Source organism: Haliaeetus leucocephalus, unplaced genomic scaffold, assembly GCF_000737465.1.
Source record: "Haliaeetus leucocephalus isolate CR32 unplaced genomic scaffold, Haliaeetus_leucocephalus-4.0 Scaffold220, whole genome shotgun sequence".
Taxonomy (NCBI): domain Eukaryota; kingdom Metazoa; phylum Chordata; class Aves; order Accipitriformes; family Accipitridae; genus Haliaeetus; species Haliaeetus leucocephalus.
This window is the reverse complement of record NW_010972656.1, coordinates 704,881-728,581: the sequence shown is the minus strand read 5'-3', so window position 1 is coordinate 728,581 and position 23,701 is coordinate 704,881. Positions and strand designations below refer to the sequence as shown.

Below are 23,701 nucleotides of genomic sequence, written 5' to 3'. Positions count from 1 at the left end.
TGAAGATGCTCATGAACGCACAAAATCGTAACAGTCCATACAGAGCCCAAATATGGAAACCTTAAATTAAAAGCAAGCAATGGCATAGAGAAGCTCATGACAGGGGTTACTAATGTGCTAAACACCAACATATGGTCAAATACACAATAAGGCAAAAGATCCTCCCTCAGCCAGTACTAAATTGTAGAGACAACTAATTATTAACATGCTTATGAAGTTAATAAAGAACAGTTTAATTACAGATTTTTGTCAAATCTCTTGGGCGACACGTCTTTCAATTTTGTTGCTCAGTTGCGTAATCATAACTTTAATTAGTGTTCTTTAGATGACTTCTTGTTAAACAAGAAATGGAAACACCACAAGTAAGAGCAACTCTAAATGATACTATTAGCTGTGCAGCAATTATGCTAATAGGCATTGCTGCACATGTATCAACACTGTAAATCTTCCCAAAGTTTGGGAAATGAAAGGAATGAAATGGAGTTGTTTGTGGTCACACCATCAGACATATGGCAGTCACTTGGATTCAAGAAGGTAGGAGAGGGGAGAGAGCCTGGTTTGCATTCAGATTGTAGGGGTTTTGTTGTTGTTTTTTAAAGTTTAGTTTAAAATGCAAATGTAAAATACTAGACAGTGAGATTAGATACTGCCATTTTTTCTAGCCTCTCACAACACTGACGTTGAGCTGGACTATCCCATCCAAAGCTAAATATAATTCGGCCTACTTCAAAGTGATCACTTTTCTGTCACCAGCATTTTTCTTCCAGTCTCAGGTTAATGGTGCTGCAGGCAACAGGTGATATATATACACACACACAGAACCAGCAGTCAAATCAGCCATCAAAATCATGCTATGTTAAAAAAAATAGTAATTAAAAAAAAAATCTCTGCCCATCAGCAAAGGTACAGCTTTATCATAACTGATAACGCATTGATTTTCACTGTAAAAAAAACACCACGCACAAAAAAAAAAATCACATGCGAAGGATGTTATACATTAATTTCAGTAGATTCCTTAATGCAATGGAAACAATGCTTTAGAGTTTACCACATGTAAGCGTATAAGTTTCTATCCGTGTGCTCTTTAAATTTTGAGTACTGTGAAGATGACATCGAAGTTGTTCAAATTACAGTGTAGCCATCCTAGTAAAATTAATGTTTCATACAAAATAAACAGCACTGAGTTCATCTGCAGTGCTTAAACAAACTGTAATGAACATTTGTAAGCGTACTATGTTTTAGGTCTATCTTCAAAAAGCAGACTACAAAAAATAGTGACATTTAAAGACCAAAAATCTTTCCAATTTTGCACAACCACAAAGCAGTGAAAATTTGGAGACGGCAACACATCCACATAGCATGTCAGACTCTGCTTGTGTCCACTTTAAAACAAGCCCTTTGATCAATAAAATTTACCCATGCAAAAAAACAACCCCATGTAGTGTCAACTGCTGATACTTGTTAGAGAAATTCTCCAAGAATGGAGATTCTGTAACAAGCAGCACTCTTCACAGAAGAAACCCAGAATAAATAAAACGCTTTTAGGTTTTATTTGCATGCTGCTGTGACTGAAAAGGCTCAACCAAAATGCAAAAATACGTGGGGTTTTTACTATGTAAAATACATTTTTGTATATAAAATACACACACACACACTTCATTACGCAGACAGATCCTTCCCTTTTCAACCCACCGGATCCTCCTCCCTCTCAGTGGTCAGGTTCTCCCCTGACCCCGTTTCCTTGCACCCATGAAGTTCACTTCTCACCGTATGGCACGGCAACCAGAGCGACACGACGCAAGCAAAGAGGCTGCCTTGGAAAAGTCACTTCCTCCATCCACCGGCACTGCAGTTAAGCCACCTGCTTTCCTCCTGGGGCTGTCATTCTCAGAGCGAAAAAGGATTTTAAGAAGTTGGATATAAACCTGGACTTCACTGAAAGATAGGGATAGATCTGAAAAAGTTTTCTTAAGCAAGACTTAATACTTTAACTTTTCTATTTAAACTACATCTGCAATTTTATCCAAACTGTATGTATGTAGGCATAATTATAGTTTCTTCCTATTCTGGCCATCTGATTAAAAAAATGTAGTAATGGTAGCTTCCAGCTGCCCAGCTGTATTTGCTCGCATTCAGTACCCAATGATCAGCTTTCCAGATACCAATGTATTTTCTGTAAACAGGGTTTTAGAAGAGAAACCTATACTTTACCTGTAGCTTCAAGTGCTGTTTCTTGGGCATCTAGCAGCACTATTAGATTATACAGCTAGTCACTAACTAGTTACAGCTAGTTCAAGAACAGCTCGACTCTCCTGCAATGTCTACAGGTAAACTTGAATAAAATATTGAGATGCCCTACTGTGAGCCTTTTATTTTTCCAAATCAAAAGCATTTTATTTCATACTTAAAAGTGCTCAGTCGATTCTAAAAGTAATACTAAGCCTGGTTCTACTTTGTATTGCGCTTTTAAAATATCATCAGAAGACTGGATTTCCAACACCCTCTCCCAAAGTGCAATCAAGTCATCTGGGTTCCCAGTGCAAGACCCACATACACACACTAGCACCCAGCCCCAGCCAAAACCCCCCTCAAACAGCGTTTAATAAAATCTTACTAGAACAGTAGGATTGGCCTTTTTCAAAATTGATGTGACACACACTTTCTTACTGTTTCATTGCAGATACAACTCACCAAGAAAAGGCTTGGCAACAATGATGGATCCTGCAAGAATTTTCAAGAGTGAATCATGATGATTACTACAAATGCTGCTTTTACAACTGCAAGAAAATTTTGAGAGTCTCCATTTTAACAACTTCGTATTTTATGCTCTAAACTGTTTTCTATTCCATTTTACCATAGTAAACTAAAATATCTCAAAATTAGTAAGTTTTTCTAACATTTACTTTTTCTTCTTAAACACAGCAATGAAAGGTATTGGCCCACACCTTGTGGTTTAGAAACTGCAGAGTAATTCTACTGGCTTACTAAATTTGGCATCATGGTGAGATACTTATTTTGCAAGTTGTTTTTACCAAAATGTTTAGTCTTTTTTCTTAATTTGTGTGTACACTGCAGATTACACAACTGTACACGTCAGCTAACTTGTTTCTTATGAAAAAGTTGAAGCAAGCATACAAAATATGGGAATTTTCTGTTAAAGGCCATCTGAAAAGAAAACCACTGCCCTCTGAACAGACTAGCTCAGTTTATCTAACGAGGAGACAGCAAACTAGTCATGCATCTGACACCTGCTATTCTCCAACTTTTGTTACTGAAAATTAACATCAGGCATGCTGAACCATAAACACATACTGGGAAACTTAAAATGTTAAAGACATTCTTCACAACCATCTCAAGCACCTTTTCTTTCTGTTCCACTCTGCACCTCATCAGGTTGAGACTTGCACCCAAACTGCTTGTTCAGTTAAAACAAAAAGCCAAAGAAAAACCTCACAACTTGGTATTTGGTTAATTTACACCCAATCAATTGGTTTTGTGGAACATTTATTACACTAATTGCTGGACAAGCACTTTTTTTTGTGGTCATGGACCACATTAGTATCCCATGAAGTAAATATCCCAAGTGTGTGTGTGTGTATATATATATATAAAAATTGATAGCTGCAGTCAGTAGTAGCTAAGCTTAAATTTCAGTGCGATAAAAATCTTGCTTAGCTCATACTGCAATGTGAAAGCTATAGAGATGCCCATCACTCCCTATTTAGCTACATGGAGCAATGAATTCTAAATTACTTAATTAAAACAACCAAGACTGTAATTTGTCTGTACGCCCTATGTGTGGCACTATGTTACAACTGCCATGCATGAATGGATTGTTTATTTTTTTTACATAAATACAAATTTCAGTAAAACGACTAATGATCACATTTTTATCTTTTCATCTTTTTCAACGTGACTTTACAAATTTTTAGCAGAACAGAATAGCTGTGTTTGTACCTGCACTTCGTGAGGTAATAGTGGTTATGTCACAGCATGTAGAAGTGTGGCCACTTGTACTTAGCAGATAACATGTTGTTCAGATTATAGCATGAAGTGATACCAAACCATATTTAGAGTCAATCCTAGTGCACAAGGCACTAAGTTTTTCTTTTGATTTTTGTAAGCAAGATTTTGTGTATTTGTAAAAGACCTATTACACACATATATTTGCAGTTTAAAATGACTCTTGTTTATGACACATACAGCAATGAAAACTATATCCACAGCTGGTAACATATTGTTCTAGTGAAACAAGAACGAACTTACCTGTTTGAAAAAGAACAAACAACACTCACAAACTACTTCTGCACCCATATCTACTGGAGCTTCCACCAGCACCCATCCCTCTAACTAGAGTGTCCTCACAAAGCTAGTAACTGGAAGTTACACATGGCTAGCATCAGTCTAGCTTTCTTTCTACCACCTACAATTTTAGGATTCACATCCTTAGACTATCCAAGAGCTCAGACAGACCTGCAGCATGAAGCTCCACTCCAGCTTTATAGGTGAAAATGAGATGTATTACCCAGAGTTAGTATAATGGCTCTGATTCTGAACATGCTTTGAACAACATGCAAGTAGAGAAAATGTATTACTGGAATTAGGGAGAGAAGACCGCTTAGAAATCTAATTAAAGAGAAATTTTAGACTATTACTTCAAAAGCATTATACTGGCTGTACGGACTGAAAACTGCTGTTTTCCTTAACAAAAGGAAGGGAAAGAGCCTAGAAGTTAAGAATGGATTCTCAATCATAATAACAATTAACATTGTGAATGCCACCAAATTGAAAATGAAGAAAGAAGAGTGTAATCTGTAAACCAAGGACTGATATCAGCAAACTTGGAGCAAAACCACCTTGTATCACTAGCTCAACAAGAGAGGCCAGCCTAGGAAACCGATTCCTTTAAGCACTTATACTTCACTATCAGAGATGCTAACATCATCTGAAAAAAATAGTATAGATATCTAAATGTAAGTATCACTGCTCAATTACAAAAACTCAAAGAGTTTAAAAATAATACACAACTGTGTATTTGGTAAATGCTTCAAGGACAGATGGGTTAGGGATAGGTAGAAGATGAGCAGCCCTTCCAAACCTTCTCCCTCAAATTCTCACTTCTGTTGAGAGAATGAAGAAACAAGAGTTTGAAATATTCCAAGATCACCTTACTCCCTGGGTGCACGCAAAAGTGCGGGAGTCCACAGTATGGATTCTTCTGCCCAGTGACAAGCACCAAAACAATTACATAGGATAAATGGCAAAGTGATTATCTAACCACATCTGTTAACAAATTACAGGCATCTCAGCAGTGGCGATGTAGCGCTGTCATTGCACTGATAAAATGCTTAAAGCCAGTGTCCTGAAACAAAACTATTATTACATTAGTTACCAAGTACTCACCATGCCTATGGGTGCATCAACTGTAGCATCAGTGAAGAAGAATTTATTATTGGATAGGAAGATCATAGCTCCAGAATCTTTACAGATTTGAACTACTTTTGATGGAGCCTTCAAGGTCCCCTGGGGTCACATCACTTCTCCTGGCTCCCAGAAGACTGGGAATTAGACGCTTGGTGCAGGGTTTTAAATCAGAGATTCGTTTTGAAAATTATTTTAGCTGTACATTTTTTGACAGGTACTAAGAGCTAATCTACAATTTTGAAAAAATGTGGTTGATATCTAGGCACCTTCATAGACGCATTAATATCGGTTTGCTGTTTCACAGGACAGAGTTTACACATCAAAACTGAACAACTTGATTTATTTAAAATTCACCTCAAAATGCATTGTGTTTAGTTTCTTTTTTAAAATGAACATTCAAAGCATCAAAATATTACTAATTTAAAAAGAACCTTTGTTAAGAATAAGATAATTTACATACTGTAGATTGTGGCTGTGAGGGGAGAGAAACAACCAATGGTAGATTAGGCACAGTACTAAGGCCAACATGCCAGAAAACAACACAGCTCTATGCTCAACTTTTAAATGATCTGGACAAAATAAAACAATTGGGTGGGAAAATAAAACCAACCGTTTACTTAAGGGGGTTTGTTTAAAAAAAAAAAAAAAAAAAAAAGGCGTTAGTAAGTTTTCTATCTAGACCTAACTCATTCACGTATTTAAAGAACTCTATCTTCTTCCAAATAACAAAAAGTGTTTCTAAACCAAGGCAGATTATTATTTGGAACTGGCATAGTAAAATAAAGGATCACAGTATACAGAGCTTAAAATCCTGTACCAGGAAAGAGCAACAAGTGGTTTACAAGGGGATCGTTTAAGTATATTATCTAATTTTTAAAAACAGAGATATAAAATATCAGTTGCATAGGGATTTAAATATAAGGCCAAGCAGGAGATTAAAGTAAAATAGAGATCATAAGAAGGGCACTATGGTGTCAAAACATAGTATTTCCATTTGAATTAATGTCTAATTCAAAATCACAGTATTTTGCTAGTACTACAAACAGTGAATGTCAAACTGTCCCATTAATCTTGAACTGAAAACTGACATTAGAACTTCTAAATAGTACAAAACTAAAGCTCATTGTCTAAACCTGATCAGTGTATTAGCACAATAGTGCTTGGTACGTACCTGATTTATATACTCTACCTTCTGTAAATAATATAAAGGTTATTTCTTGTTAATAAGTGTGAGATCACAATATTACTGCATGCCATCAGTGGTTTGCAGGCTTACTTGATATTTAATTATTCAGTCTTTAAAAGTGTAAGATCCCACCCTGCAGAATCTTCACCCATTGAACACAGAACACTGTCATTAATAAAATACAATAGGAGTTCCACCACTAACAACTAACATATAAGCCAGGATTGTAGGTCTAAACCCAGTACAGTTCATTATTATTAACTCACAGCAATTTTTGTTAGGAAGGTAACCTGTAGACTTCCAGATAATCTTGCATGTATTAAATATAAACAAGTATGTAGCTAACGGTCATCTCTTGGCATTTCAAGTAGATTATTCAATTGTGAAACTATTTCCGCAAAATCAATTTTAAGTTGTTAAAAGGAAGTTCAAATATTAATTTCTGTATCTACATGTAGCTTAATTAACCTAAAATTGTAAGGAATAGTAGTGTAAGGAAAAAAAAAAAAATTCTCCAGATGAATTAGGCGTTAAGGTACACTAACTGGGAATACCTGAACCAACATCGTAACTGAAAAGTGCATAAACATAGTAATACTACAAATGTGTTAACTACAGAACAAAAGGTTTTCTGAAAGCTAAGCGATACTATTTTACATGTTATTTACAGGTTGCAATTTTTCCAGAGACCACAGAGACAATTTACGATCTTAAAATTCCTTTGATATATTCAAAGCGTCCTTTGGCTTCCACCCTATTCGGTCAAGAACCTATTCACACACCAGTGAATCAGGTACTGTACAGTCGAACAACACTGCCATTGTGGTTCTGTAATTCTTCAAAATCCATTCTTTTCTGTTCTTTGAAGAAAAAGCAGTATTTTCATTTCACGCTTTTTGTAGGTGTTTCAGATTCTGTAGACTGTCTCCCATCAGTCCAAGCCTCTCGTGTGCTCTTCAGTGCTAGCGTTTTCTGCTGGTCGACCACAACATAATCAACTCTTTCATCTGCCACGCTGCTGCCTGAACCACTGCTCTTTTTCTGGGAAAGGCAAGGGAGAGTGAAAAACCTTTGTTAAAATAAATTAACAACAAAAACTAAGTAGATGTCCCAAACAGATATAGAACAAGCACAGGTTTCTCTGAAAGGCTCTCCAGTTGACCGTTTGACGAACTAGTTAAGATGATGTTGCGGGAGGCTCCCTCTTTCCCAGCAACTACTTGTGAAGAAATTTTAAAGTTTTGATGGCAGAAATGCAAGAGTTGAAGATTCGCTTACCTTACGAGGTGGGGTAGATTTTCCCGAGTCTAGGTCCAGATCTAAATATTCTACTTGTTTATCTCCTTTAGGTTTTACCATAGGGCTGCTTCCTCCATCAAGACTGTTGCTTCCAAACAAGTTCTGAAATTATATGTAAATAACTTCAGCTACAAATGTACATGCTAATAGTCCACATTATCAAATACTCTTATTATAAACTGCCAAAATATTAAAGGTTAAAGAACTGACTGAGAGCTCTTGCAATCAGTTAAACCATGCAAATTTTATTGACATTGTGTAACAAGGGGATATATTCTAAGTCAAAACTGGGACCAAGTTGAAAGCCAATGGTGGTGGGAAAACCCCAAAACCAACCCCCCCAAATTTAAGGTTGACCACCAAACCAGTCTGTGCCTTCCACCTAATGTCCCTTTCATATCATGAGATAAGAACGGAGTGTGGTTTGTTCTTTTTAAATGAAGTTGTTACACCTCAGATTTAGCATTACTTAATTACAAACTTTTTTATTCCCTTAAATTGCTGTTAAATACCTTGCAAGAATTTCAGCCTTATAATAGTGGCAAAACTTTAAATGAAACTTTTACATTTCATTCAAAAGCCATCAGGATTAAGCTGAAAATCAAGAAGTATTACTCAATTGATAAGACCAAAGGATTAAAACTTCAGAAAATTTGTGTAGGGCCGCCTGAACTGAAGTTGCATTGTATACACCTAAATTTTAATTAGCCCAGACTTTTACAACCTCACCTCCTCTGTCCTCTCCCAGCCTGATCCCTCCCTCTTAACAGGTGTTATAGGAACAGTACAATAGAAGGACTCTTCTCTAAAAGATAAAGAAAAAAAAAGGAAGACAGAGGGCAGCAGTCAGCAAAAAATGAAGAGGAAGGCAGAAGGAAAGACAGACGGGTAAGGCTGACAGCAACTTGAAAGAAAAAGCAGAATATTGCTGATTTTATTAAATCAAACAGAAGTATGACATGTCCAAACAAGATGCTTCGAAGCTGATGACAGAAAAAGATGAAAAAGTATGGACTCCTTTCTACGATGCAGTTGGAACAAATAAAAATTTCCAAAACGTCTATGTAATTGGTACATTTTAAAACAAAGGCCTTGAGATATCTGGAAACGTTCGGGTTCCCTATGAAATAAAATATTTTATGGGTTAAAGTTTAATGGGCTGGGCTTTTAAAATTGACGTTATCCATTATATCTGTATCATCCAACTCATTTAATATTAAGTGGTAACAAGGACAAACACAAACAACTGAGACAAAGTTCGTTTTTGTTGCCCAAATTTTCTAAACAAATTTCTGCATATTTAACATACAAAAATCAGGTTCTGTATCAATGTTTGCAGCATAAATAAAAAAGCTATTACTCCTTAAACAAAAAAATAATCTGTTATTTCAAACAAACTAGACAGGCAGAACATATGCATTAGAAAACAGAAACTTTAAATATACGTAAACAAAAATTAAAGGAAATCTGTAGAACAACCTTAAAGAATGAACGGTGCAAGCAAACAGAAGATATTAATGACAGGCCATCTGAGCTGTGATAGTAATTATACCGTCTTGGCACTGAAGTTAACCCCCTGAAACAGCATTGTTAAGAATCAACAGAAATCCCCAACTCGAACTGCGATTCTGCTGCAGGGAGAACTGTGGGCATAGGCGATTCTAAACCTTTGTGTAAAACGGGATGTTTCTTGCACCTGCAAAAATGGGACGTTACCGATTACTTACCAAAGCCTCTTGCAAGAGAGGGGCTAAGTTTTTACATCATCAGCTCCCCACTGCTGGAAGCGCACTTCACCTGGGAAGCGCGCCTGCACTGCTGGCAGGTCAGACATCCGTACAAAGCACAGGGCAGGATGCTCTGCAGGTGCGTGAGCTTGCACCGAGTCAGAGCTGCCCGCAGAGAAGTCAGCAGGAGGGGTTCGCTCGGGGGGGCCTAAGAGGCACTATCCAGAGGCAGCAATGGTGAGCTGGAGGGGAGGGAGGCTGGAGGAGATCAGGGAGGGTATCCAGAGCAGCAGGGGATGGGGAAGCAAGCAGCACTGCGAGAGGAGAAGAGTCCAGGGTGTAGTGAAATGGGCTAGCACATGCCATATAAGAAGGCAGACAAACGAACAGAACAAAAAAGGTGCTAGGCAGGCCCTCCCCAAAAAAGGTCTTTCATAATGCTTTAAAGATGAAAAATGCTGCTGTATTCCCTACTAAGAACCCAAGCCGTAAAGGCGTGTTGAATGCATTGAACTATATGGATCAAAAAGCTGAGCTCAACATACAGGTTTTCCTCCAGTGCTTTAGGGGTATTCTGGACCACGTTTTAGTTTAGGCCTAGGTCTACTGCTACTCTCTTACTTTAAAATACTATTATTGGTTCTTTTTCTCTCTCTCCTTCCCCCTCCAACCCCCGCAACAAAAAACACAACGCTCATCATTAACTTTTCCTAACTAGCTCTTCACTTACTGCACTGCAAGCTGAATACCCCAAACCTTATTATCTGAGAAAATTCTCCCCCAAAGGGGAAAAAATACAGATATTGAATACACAAAGACCCGCTCTGCCCTCTTTTTTTGAAAGTAGCCTATTAAAAGTACACATAGCTCAGTTTTTATAGAATGTAAACAACAAATATCAATCCTTTTTTCTCCTTGTTCCTCCCACATTTCTTGAAAGATATCCTTTTAATAAAGGTTTTTAAGCCTGTCTCAGAGATCCTAAGACAGATTATTTCCCTTGATGTCATAATACTGAACTGGTGCATAGCCCAAGACAAGCAATTACAAAGAGGAGACAGTTTCTAGGGAAGAGGAAAAAGAAAGTCATGTGTTGAACTGTTTTGTACAATAGATAAGCATACTAACCATTCTCTTTATATGTGATTATGCTCTTAACTCCTTTAGTGAAATCTTACCAAAATAACAGGTTTTCTACAGAATTTTTAAAATTATTATTTTAATCTAGAAGTATCAAGGGAGTGATGTCGAGTGGAAGGATCTGTGTTTGCATGATTTAAAAGTAAGGACTGCACAGGAAGAGAGTAGTTAAGATGTAGATTTTACATACTGGATCTTCAGTGGACTGATTTGGATTCATGGATACATAATTCTCTTCACTGTCGTGCGAGTCACTGCTGGAAGTTGTGCTATGAACTGAATCCGGTCTGGGAGACATGGGAAACCTGGAGGAGCTAATTACCAGGAATTATTTTACAAACAATACATCTCGAATATCTTAAACCTCCTGGTAAACAACAGAAATAAGCATATTAGTGCTGAAATTTTCATTCGGGTTTACTAGAGTGTCACATTTTTTGGTTATACACAGTCCCTTATATTTAATATTACAAAATAAAAATTCATATGGACACACTTTGTTTCAATGCACATAAGCACGTATACATACACACACACACATAGGCACACACACACTTCCAAAGGAAACCTCAATTTGTATTGCACAGGCTAAAAATATAATACAGATGTACACACATTTATTAACACTCTAGTCAACGAAAACAATTAATCCGAATGAGGAAAAGCTAAGAAACTTACTCTCGTGCAAAGCTTCTGGTGATAGGAGATCTAACTGGAGCTTGTAATTCTTCCCATTCAGGCAGAGGTTTTATTTCTAGTGGAGCTGGTTTTGCTATGTAAGAAACAGACAATCTTAAAGCAGAGAACATTTCTAAACAAACTGAAATTTAATAGCTTTTCAAAGCCCAAATGAAAAACATTTTACTATTTTTTAAATAGCAAATACTAGTTAGAAAAAGGAGATACTGTTCAGACCTCAGAAAGCCATGATATATTAACTTATATTTTTAATCTTTCCAGGTACTGAAAAGCAACATCACTTAGAAAAAAAGATCACAATTTAAGCATTTTGCAAGATATACTTGTATGTAGCAATTCTGTTTTGAAAAGAGACTCTGAAAATGGCAGCATCATGTTCTGTCTTTACTCTGCCATGATGACTTGTTGAACTGACAGGGCCAGGATAGGGCTTACGGACTGTTTCAGCAGAGCCAACTCTGGGTACTTTTCTTGGCTCACGGACAATTATTATTATGCAAACTCTGCCCTCACTGCATACATGTGCCCTTACTGATGAGGTTTCACAGCTCAAAGTGTGGGCAGAATCTGCAGCTAAGGCTAAGTTTGCAAAAGTGAGAGATGAGCCAACATCAAGCTTCAATTCCAGGAGGTGCTTGGCTTGCTTCAGTGCTTATCAACAGACAAGCAGAGTAGCAGCATGTTTCTGCCATTAATGACAGCTAACACTGTTCTAGAAAAGGTGCCATTTTTAAATTCCATTTTCAGAACAGAACCACAAATAGAGTATTAGTGAGAAATGCATTATCTCTCCTTCCAGCTTATATGTTTCACCCCTTCTAAGGGTTGGGGGGGGGGGGTGTAAAAGGAGTTTTGGAAAAAAAAAAATTAAAAGAAAATGATAAAAATCACACAAACTGCTGTCACAGTTTGAATCTCAACTTCATCCTCCCTAAAACTGTTTTTAGAAAATAAAATGCAATGTCATTATAATGACACCCCTTCCTCTCCTCGCCCCCCCATCAGTTTGCTGCCTATTAGCAAATTTACCAAGATCAAATGTCAGGCATGTAGCACTAGTTCATGTGGAGTAAGAGCTGTCGTAAGTGACCACATGAGGAACTGAACAGAAATCAGTTGCTTAATCAGTGTGGTTGTCTCACAAGGAAAAAGCAGAACTGTACTCATTATACTTTCATTATAGTCACTCTTCAGATTGAATTTATTGAAAAGTCAGCTATCATATACTGAACATAAGGACTCCCGATTCAAATTTTCCGGATAAGTATGAGTCTTTAGTATTCCAAACAGTCTTCTCCTTTTCTCTGTTAAGAAGTCATAATTACGCACTCAAAGCATATCAAGCCTACTCCAGTAATTCTGCCACTTTAACTCACTTGCTCATAAAAAGCTGTCACCACAGACTCAGAAGAGGAACTACAACTCATCTATCTCAAGATACAGTGTATCATATGAGATAAGAGTGGCAGAACCGAACTTAATGTAGGCAAGATGATACTAAAGCATGAGTGACACAAAAATTATTAGCTTGGCTCAAGTCCTCTGTAAAGGCTTGAGACTACCTGGCAGGTATAAACAGCAGGCAAGGTACTGCTCCAGCAGAAATAGAGTCAGGACTTTGTCCAAAGCCCACTGAGAACAGCAGGAATATTTCATCCAGTTGCAATGGGCTTTAAGAACCAAAGGTAATATCCCTGACACTTCTGTGGATTTTTAACCTTATTTGTAGTCTCCTCTACTTCCTGTGACTATATAAGGCACCAACTCAGCACCTTCTTTCTTGAAGCCCATCAGACTAATAATGCTCATTAAGATGCATAAATAAATCTCTGTGCTAGCAAATGGTCAGAGGATCAATATTTTGCTTTATTTCAGTGTTTAGCCAACAGCAAGAGACCCAAGTAAACTGTGCTTTCTGGTTATTGCCTAACAAAAGTTTTTTCAAGCAACTTACAGGTGAGTCATATATACTTGCTTCTAAGTAAACAGACAAAAGTAAATCCAAGATATGAACATCTATGACTTAAGAGATCAGAACACCCATGTTAATGTCAAGGAAATGTTTCCATGCACTGTTCAAGCCAGAAAGACTTTAATTCCTTATATAGGCAGCTTTTTGCTTGGCAAGGAAAATGCATCCGTGATCTTAGATTATAGCAGAGGTAAAAAGACTATACAAGAGTTAAAGTTATTCTAGAATAACAGTTTTCTTAATTTTTGTTTTACTTATTTTTATAAAGCTCCATATACATACAGTGCTAAAGTACATACCCTTTCTTCTTGTAGTAAAGTCACCTATGGTTTGTGAATCAGTTCGCTCTAAACCATGTGGTTTAGGTCTTAAAATTTTAGGACTTTGACCTAATTGGTAAAAAGAAGACTCTCTTAATAATATTCTATTTGTAACTGGAAAATGGAATTTTGTAAATAAACAGCACAACCCCCTGCAGAAAGGTTAATGCCACAAGCATAAGCAAGCTGCTGAAGGAGAGTTTTACAGTCTAGCTAGGTCTCACACTAAGGGCTTAAGCACCAAACCAGAAACAATGAAAACACTGCATGCAAGTAATTTGTCGGAAGCAAGCATTAAAGGTATACAAAAAGGCTAGAAAGTGCATCAACAAATACTGTAACTGATCATTACTATTAACTGGTTTCAAGTTGCATTACATAAAAGATTCCGTATTTGAGGAATACCTAGCATGACAGGAGAATAGTCATGTTTCAGATGCAAGTTGAGGTACCCTCAAAGAAATGAAATCCTCTTTAGCCACAATATTACTTTGGAAATAGTGATACCCCTGGGAGGTCTCCTATCCACCGTACATCTCCCACTTGAGAAGCCCCACGAATCTTTTTCCACACTGTATTTGTTAAACTTGTTCCCCAGAGGTCTATATCTGTCTGTACCAAAACCACCTCTCTAACCTTGCAGACACAGGGGGACTTTCTTTACAAGCCTGCATACTGTCCTCCCTGCCCCCCTTCCGCCACAGCACAAGCCAACCTCCACCACAAATGACCCTGTCATAAAATTACATTCTCTAAACCCTTTTTAAATTATATATACCTATATACAAGTGCAGTAGATGCACCAATCATGCCCCAATATTTTATGCTATCATACACTATCATGCTATCATGTTATTAGCATAACATTTCCCTATGTTATGCTATCACACAATGTGACACTTTAGATGAATCTGGTAATATGATGAAGGGTACAAACTAAGAGAACATTAGAGTCAATAAGCTCCCTACAGGCAGTAATATAACCCCTCTCCCAACGAGAAAGTTCTTCATCACCTTGACCAACCTCTGCAAGTGTTCCAGGTCACATTGTCTATTTTAAATAAATATGATCAATAATGCATAATAATCCTAACCTTTCATGAAAGTTTATCTGACAAAGTGTTAATATTAGAAAAGGTGAGTGCCTTCAAGTGGTACACCAAGAAGCCATATGAAAGGTAAATCTTTACAATTAACCAAATGAGAAGTTTAAGTCTGACTATGTTAGAAAGTTGCCCTACAGCACAAAACAGAAAAGGACTGGTATAGACTCAGATGTGGGCTGGTACTACTAGCAACGCGTGAGAATGCTCTGTAAAAAATAAACTTGGCAACAAACACCAGAAGTTTGCAAATCTGTGCCCCACGGGTTTTGCATATGAAGTGCTCTATTACTGTTATCACTGAAGTATTGGGAATAATCAAGTAACAACAAGAAAGATAAACAGAAAGGTTTTGTACAGTATCTTCTACACAGTGCTTCTGAGAGACCATGCAGGTAAAACAAAATTTATTTATTTACTAGTAGTGCTGCATAGCAACTTCCTTAAAAAGAAAAGGACATGAAGTGATTTTCACACAGACAGTACTTCTCCAATTTCAAAATCAGATGCTCCCTTAAATGGCTCGAAGTGCCCATGAAAAGGCCAAGCAGTTGGGCAATGCTGACCAAAGACCCAGATTGTAAAGTGGTACACAAAGCATTTCTGTAAAGTATGCTGTTGACTGGAGCTAAGTCAAAAGCATGACCTAACATGTTGGCATAGTTCATTCTCAGCTGATTCGATATTCTTAAGTACCTTGCCTACAGCTCAATGATAAAAGCTTGCCTATATAAGAAGACCAAGATCTGAAAATCAATTGAACAAATGTAGAAGTTCAAATTCAAACACCTTTTATTAAGAACAATCTGGCGCTGAATATCATTACCTAATCACATTCACTTTGTGTTCCACAGTTTTATAATCTGATTTAAAAGAAATTTGGCCCAATACAACTCAATTTAAAATGCCAATCAATGCATTGACATACAAGCACAGATCATAAGTACAGTGAGAAATCTAGCAGAGGTAACAGGGTTAATGAAATTATTTAACCAGTGTGTACTTCATAATCTCTCTGCTCTTATAGCCAAACATAGGCTTAAGTGCCTGAAACCATAATACAGAAGATAAGCCCAAGGAACTCAGGGCTATGACTCATTATTTCTACTTCTGTTAATGATGCTACATGGTCTCGTGCAGCTAAGCATCCTGAACTATGATTATCCCCATTTGTAAAATGGGGCATTATGTAAATGCTTGCCTCATACTTAAGTTAGCACTTACAAACCATTCTGAGACTTTCAGAAGAGCTATATAAATAAGTACAGGTCCCTATAATATTTCTCTTCTGCATCAGACAAGAACATACAAAATGTTCCAGTGTAAAATAAACTCACTAGGCTTTCATCTCTTGCCGCTGAAAGACTGTTCAACCTAAATAAATTTGGTGGCAAAACAGCTTGTTGCTACCAACCAGCCAGGATAATGCAATACCTCTAGTTTAATATGTCACAAAAAATTAAAATGTTTGTGCAGTTTTGTGGGTTTTTTTCCTGCCTACAAAACAAAAAACAAAAGGCCTAATCTCTGTTGAGGAGCTTATTCTGTGCAACAGAAAAGGCCTGACACCAGGCAAAGGAAAAGGGGAGGGGGGATAACAATCACAAAACTGAGGTTACTTATTTGTGTCTCTAGTGAGGAATTCCTCCACCTTGTTTTTGCCCATTTAAGAAGATAAAGTAACATGAGCTCTAGGGTACAGAAAGCCCTTAATAATATCCCTTACTCAATCAAAAAACATATTTTTAATAAATGCATCAGAAATTTTAGAAGTGTCATTTTTATCTAAAAATTGACAGTGCTGTCACTATCTTAAGCCAGATTTGTGAACAGAAATACGTATTTTTTAGAACTTTATATCTTAAGTACTACAATGGAAATTCCTGGTGGTGTTCTCAAGTAATCTCACTAATCTTCTCCAAGAGCACGTCCTAGTACCTCCGAGAAGCAACAAGCTGAATATAATACAGAGGAGAAAGCGCCTCACACCTGTACAGCAGACTGGTCTCCAACACCTACTCTATTCAGACATAATCGGTAAAGGTAATTGTCATAGGGCTGTTCTTCAAATCAGCTTAGTGAAGGTGGAAGGACAGTAGGTCTCTAGGAAGGCCTGGTTCCATACAGCATTCCAATACCAGCAATACTGAGCAACACATTTCCTGTGGTTTAGGCCCACAGGCCCAAATTTACCTCATCTAATGTTTAGGCACTCACATAAGACAACACTTTTAACTTGCACGCCTATTCTGGGAAAGATAAATCTGGGTAAAAAAAAAAATATAGTTTTTGTTACATATACACACACACACTTTTTTAACTGAAAAGGAAATAAATTGTGTAGCAACACCACTGGATGCAAATCTACAAGGGAAAAAAACCCAAATAAGTTATGGCAAGTGAAACCAACCAAACAAGAAGTGAAAATTAGATGTTTTCACTGTTCAGTCAAGTCACCACCTGTGAAATGCAAAGTGCTACATCCAGGAGAGAGAAGCTCAGCTTTTGCACGTTCTATCAGACAAATACTGTGCAAGGGCACTCTGAGCTGAAAAATCACTAATGAAGTCTATTTTTCTAACAAATGGCTGCTTGTAAAAACTGCCAAGCAGAACAAGCGATTATGGATCTAGCATTAGAGTGCACTCAATTGGCATGAATTCTGCTCCTGGCATTTCGGTGCGTGTCAATGCTGCCTTTGTCCGAGAAGTCATCAGGAGAAGAGTCCATTTCACATGTTTGATTTTGTTTCAAATAATGGTTTAAACTGAAAAACCTTTTGGTTTTTTTCATTGGCTAATGTATTCTCTCTTTTTGTTTTCCACAAAACACTTGGAATATAAAGTTGCAGGGTGGGGGGGAGCAGGAAAGGGGTCCCCCTGCAGCAAATTCCTCCATCAGAGTAGGTGGGTCCTAACATTTTCTGTTTTGAGGACGTAGAGCACTCACTGAAGAGCCTCATTTGTTTTCAGGCTATCGCCTTGAAGCACTAGTACTAAACGACTTTTATGTTAAGAACGCTTCTTTTCTGACTGGCTGCTTGCTCCATGGCTTGCTGGCAAGGGATTTTACGTCAGGAAATGGCAAACATCCTCATGAAAGAGGCCAACGGTCTATTTAAATAGCAGCTATGTAGGGCTTAGAATGTTAAGGTAAGTCTACTAACGTGACATAAAATTTCAGAAATGCGTGATCTGTTAATGCTGTTTCCTGGCCAACGGGACTAATCCTCACGAGACAAGGAGATCAGACATAGGAATGCTAGAGCAGTGCTTTACTTGGAATAGGAGGGGGAGAGCAAAAGGTAAAACCAGCCACATAAGCATCCTGCATCCACAAAAGTACTTTCAGAGAGGCATAACTAACAGCAGTTTCTCGTTTCCATTTAAAAATATGCATCTTTGCCCCTTTTCTCTGTAATTAGAGAAAACTGAAATTTGCACTGAGGTCCAAGAATTCCAGTACTCAGAGCCACTGTAGATTTTTCCTTAAAAAACAAGGCTGAAGCTCACGGTCTTCCTCCCACAGGGTTTATTATTTGGTTTTCAATTCTGCAGAATAACCTCCCCCCTTTCCTTCTCCTCCTCTTCCTCAACCCAGTGAACTCTGATTCCCGAGTACATGGTCTTCAGCACAGAGCTCTACAAATACCCCGAATTTGCTTTTTCATCTCTGTTTTTATTAAGACTACTTCCTGCCAAGGTACTTCTAATTAGGAACATGTATTTAGTTATACATCATTCATAACCATTTCCATACTAGTATCCTGCAACAAATAGGAATATCAATAACGTGGTTAGTTCTGGTCAGGGATACCACATGGATGGTGATAACTACAGTCTCTTTAGAACAGTAAACCCAAACTGAAATCAACTTAATTTTTTCAATATTATGAAATGTAGAAAGCAGTCATCTGAAGAGAGGCTGTCCAGTTTTCTTAGACAATGTCTCTATTTCTTAGAGAGTAACTTCTCTCAGAGCACTGGTACTTTGAATACTCCAGAAATTAAGAATGAATTGGAAAAAATACTGATTATAAAAAAGTCCAACTGCATCTGACAGCTAAGGTTCACTGGTATTCATAAAATATTTGCCAAATGGCATAAAAACTATTCAGAGAATACCAAAGCTATTAATCATCCAAATACTATTTGACTGCTCTAATTTGCAAGTAACTCTCCATGTCTATATTTAAAAAGCCCCCAAAGCATGATGAACTAAAAACATTCAATAACAAAGACAATGTTTTAAGACCAAAGTACAGTATTCTAGAGTGTTTATTGATTATTAGTTTAAAGCTGCACTAAGGTTCATGAAGTCCAAGTGATACTACTTGAGATTGCTCCCTGTCCGCCCCCCCCCCCTTTTTTTTAAACAAAACACAAAAAAATAACAGAGTTTAACTTGTTTACTGGAAAAATCAAGCCTAACCTTAAGTATATAAAAAAGCCAATGGAATAGCATGACAATATGTATATCAAAACCTATGTTTCCTTAAAAAGGCATTAAGCGCACAAGGAAGAAAAGATATGGAGTTATTACCCATGTTCTCTTGTTCTTGCTCTCCTTAGCATCTTTGGAGTTCAACACTACCATCTCTACAGCTAGTATCAGAGCAAGTCTTGCAGTTTGTCTTCAGAAAACTCCTATGTTTCATTTTTTTTTAAAACCATTATGTCCAGTAAACCATAGCTTCCTCTGCAGCTGTGATGCAGCCATCCAAACGAAATCTTTACTTGAAATTATTTGTTGTTTCAAAGTTTTGTAAGACAAATCACAGCTGCAATTTAAGGACTGGTGTATTGTAGCAAGGAGCTATATGTATTTCATTTAAAGCTATCAAGTAAAAACTAGCCTTGTGGAAGTAATTTAGTACAGCCATGGAGGAAGAGTAATTTTCAGCTAAATGGAAGTCTTTGGAGCTTGTGGGGGCAAAAGGAAAAAGGGGAAAAAAAGAAGAAAAAAAAAAATCAATAAATTTGTATTCAACCTGTTTTAGGAACTCTGAGGAAGCACCAAAACATCCCCAAAAATCATCTTTTTCAAAATTCCTAAATGGAATGAACAGGAGGTGTAACTTCTAAAATCAAATGGAAGGATAAAATGCATGGATTTCTTAAAAGCAAAATGAACAGCACTTCTGCTCAGAAAAGCCATCATGAAAATTAGTTTCTTTTCCAACAGATCTTCAGTTCAGTTCAGTTCTTGCTGCTGATTAAAATTACCATTCGCAATTTTTCAATACCTACTTGTCCTAAAGCCTGAGAAAATGAGTGATCCTTTATTTAAGAATACACAAGACAATCATGATAGCGTAGAACACTGCAATGTTGCCAACTTCTAATTGTTATTATTTTTATAGAAATGTCAGCTCCTGTCGTCACAAATGCCTTAACTGTTTCTCTGAAGTTTTATCTTAGGATGGTGTGGTGCTCCTGCTATATCAGGACATGCAATATGCCCACATTGTCCAACTGAGACACTCAAACATGTAAATATTTAACAAGGAAACTGTTCAATAGGCTATTTATAACTAACTTCATGATTAATGAGGGCTCTTAGTTTCCTTAACAACTACCGACTTTGCTTGGGATTTTTACAGCATCGTACTACACTACAACAACGGGCAGTTATGCCAGTCATCCAGAAGCATCACAGTGGGTCCTACGGAGGCCAGAATGTGGCAGATGCTTCCTGCCACATGTAAGCTCTGTATGCAGTTACCTCTTCAAAGTGGGCCTATGCTCTTAAAGAAAGAAAATTGGGATTTTCTATGAAGTTAATCTGTTTGGGAGATGATCATGAGTAGTCATGGCAAAGATACAGCCACATTTTTATAACCAATCCACATATTTGTGGTTTAACCACACAATTATGTCTTGTAACATCTTAAATGAGAAAAACCTATAAGAAAAACAACCAGATAAAATTTTTAACATTTTTAAAATAATCACAAGTCCAAACTCCATGAGAATTTTTTTCCTCTCCCGTGGTTTCTTTCGTTTGTTTGTTTTCTTGTTTTCAAGGTGCAACTGAGTATTTTGTTGGCATGAAAAGAAATGTGTGCATCACTCACTGTCTCTAAATCCTAGCTTACCACTTGCTGGGCTGAAAATTACCAGGGCCAAGCAGCAGTCTCTTTTAAAGGCAATCGTATGGACTCAAGTTGCAGGAAGCATCTCAGATTAAATGCTGATATATTTTTGTTGAAAGATAAGCCTTTTGTTAAAAAAAAAAAAAAAAAAAAAGGTGAAAATGCACTGTACTTGCTATTGGTTATTTTTGCCATCAACAAAATAATCTCTGCAATCCAACCCAAAAATAGGACTGAAAAATCTTGTTTAAAATAATCTTGAATGCAATTAAACTCTAACAACATTTGGGCAAATCCAATTGCTATTCAAGACAAATAGAACAAAGTCCAGTACCATGTTGTAGGCTAGGAATCTCAAGTTCTTTACTGCCTCTGTCAGCAATCCACTTAGTGATCCCGAGTGCATCATTCTATCACAGCTCCCCATGACCCTAAACTAAGATCTGTGCTAAACTGAACTATCCCAGAACATGTTATTAAGTGCTATGGATCAAAAACATTACAGAAGTGGCAGTGTTACACTATACTCAAATGAATGAGATTCTACTTTTGATTTTCATTCCATCATGGTCGTGAATTGTTAATTCAGCCATATGCCTATGGTTCATACATTTCTTTTCAGAACCTTAAAACCCCCACTTTGCTAAAGAGACATGCTGCCCCTCAGAAAATAGAAGTTACCAGGTTACAGGAAGTAGGACATCAAACCGAGACTTTGCAGAACTAAATTCTGCCATCACCAATTCCATCATTGACTTAACTGTGTGATTCAGATATTGAAAAACTGTGTTTTGTCAGTCAAGATGGCAAGCATGTATTTCTTGAGAGCTTTGAACTTTACAGACGAGATGTACACATGCACACACTAAATCTTACAGAGCTATAAGGAATCCTGGACAGCTCCTAAATAAGTATTTAAAACAAAACAAAACAAATCTTATTTTGTAGTTGTTTGGTCTTACAGTCTTGCTTTAAGGTCACAAAACCCACACCCCTGCCCCTGGAAATAAATCATGGGGCAGGAGGGGGCCATTATCATGCCCAGAGGCTCACAGACACCCCCCTACCACTCAAATGCTGCCTCCTGACCTATAAAAACCAATTCACACCCTACCCCTTTTATTTTCGACCCTGCAACTTTCCTTGATCTCTGCCTTATGTCATGTTTGCACTGAAGGTTAAGATCATCTAGACTCACAGACCTCTGTCAGGCCTTAAAACCTTCTTGTGGACTGCCAGCACAGCCACCTGGGACCCGCCTTGCCACACGGAGCAGTTCCCTGTGGAGCGGTGAAATGCTCGCTACAGTCCTGCAAGCTGTCAGCAGGATGGAGATCCCAGGATCCAGTGCCTCGCATCACAACCCTTTTAAGGTATTTTGAAGAGCCCCAGGGAAAGCATGAGATGGAGCAAAAGAGAACCTGGCTGTTCTTTGGTGCCTTAGCTGTCTAGGGCGTCTTCACCTCACTGCATCTGGGCACCTTTAACTCTACTGCTCCTTCTTGGATAAATGGTATTTTGAGGAAGGAACATGTGACTGTCAACACAAATGCCACGTACTCGCCCTGTGGCAGAACCAGTCACAGTCTTTGAACAATTCAGAGAATAAGACCCAGCTGCATGGATGGATGCAATATTTTTTACACTTGAAGCCTTTTGCTAGCAACAATGCTTCCAATTTAGCATCACAACTACATGCACCCGTGGCAAGCTAAAGCAGCCAAAAAGCAGAAATACAAAATCAATATAGACAATGGTCCTTTATAATAAAAGAAATAGCACCCTGAAAAACCAAATTAAAAAAAAAAAAAAAGATTATTTTTGTCATTCAATTACAGGTGAATGCAGAAAAGCACCTGGCCAAGCGCTCTCCGTTTTGTCCCAAGCAATGTATCACTTACCTTCTGGTATGCTTCTCTAAAGAAATAGTAAAGCCCTTTGATTCAAGTTATATTGGGGCAGGAAGCCAACACCATGTTTTGAAATGACTTTCAAGACTTCCAGAAAGTACTGGAAGCTCCCCTCATTTACAGAAGTGACTGTGAGCTAGAAAAATGAAACTACATAAAAATGTAGTGTAATCTCAAAGCTATATATATTTATTCTTTTAAAATTTGTTATTATTTTTTAACCCATTTTCTAAAACAAAGCTTTTCTAGAACCCAGTGGGAAAAGACACAGGGCATCTCACCATGGCTCCTGGCCCAGGCTACCCCTTCAGGTGGGAAGACTGAAGAGCCTCAGGCTCTCACAGCAGGGCTGCACAAGTACTCTCCTCAGAAGAATGTGCATGTACTTTAAGTGAATTTTAGACCTATTTATTACCTACATTTAGTTTACCAATGTTATTGATTTTTTTCATAACTCAGTTGCCTGTCACAGTTGCTACTTTTATAAAACTGTACCTATTCTTAAAAACTTGGAGAATTTTAACAATTTAATAAACTATCCAGAATGTCAGGTGCTTATATCAGAGCCGTGATGACATACACATTACCGTCACTACTGCTGAAAGACAGATTACCAGATCCTTGCTGCCTGACACCTTATTCTTCAAAGACAGCAGAACCAGAAGTAACTGAGTATGCGTTTCATCTCAGGTTTACAGAAGAGAAACAGCAGAGGGGAGAGCAGGCTGTATGCAACAGAATGGCCACTGCCATCACTGACCCCTCCATTTTCTAGCCTTGTCAAACTATACTGCCTGTAAGCAGTAAGCCATTAAACCAAGGAAAAA

General features: G+C 37.6%; 1 protein-coding gene across 1 annotated transcript in view; it reads right to left on the bottom strand.

Annotated features, from left to right (window-relative positions):
• Positions 1-6,163: 6,163 nt before the first annotated feature.
• Positions 6,164-23,701, bottom strand: part of GAB1 (GRB2-associated binding protein 1) — a 101,556-nt gene continuing 84,018 nt past the window's right edge. Inside the window, exons 7-10 of the mRNA XM_010566946.1 lie at positions 11,455-11,548; positions 10,967-11,090; positions 7,889-8,011; positions 6,164-7,651 (exon numbers count right to left, since the gene is read on the bottom strand). Coding sequence (XP_010565248.1) covers positions 7,493-7,651; positions 7,889-8,011; positions 10,967-11,090; positions 11,455-11,548 — 500 coding nt within the window. The 3' untranslated portion in view covers positions 6,164-7,492. The remainder of the gene's footprint in view (positions 7,652-7,888; positions 8,012-10,966; positions 11,091-11,454; positions 11,549-23,701) is intronic.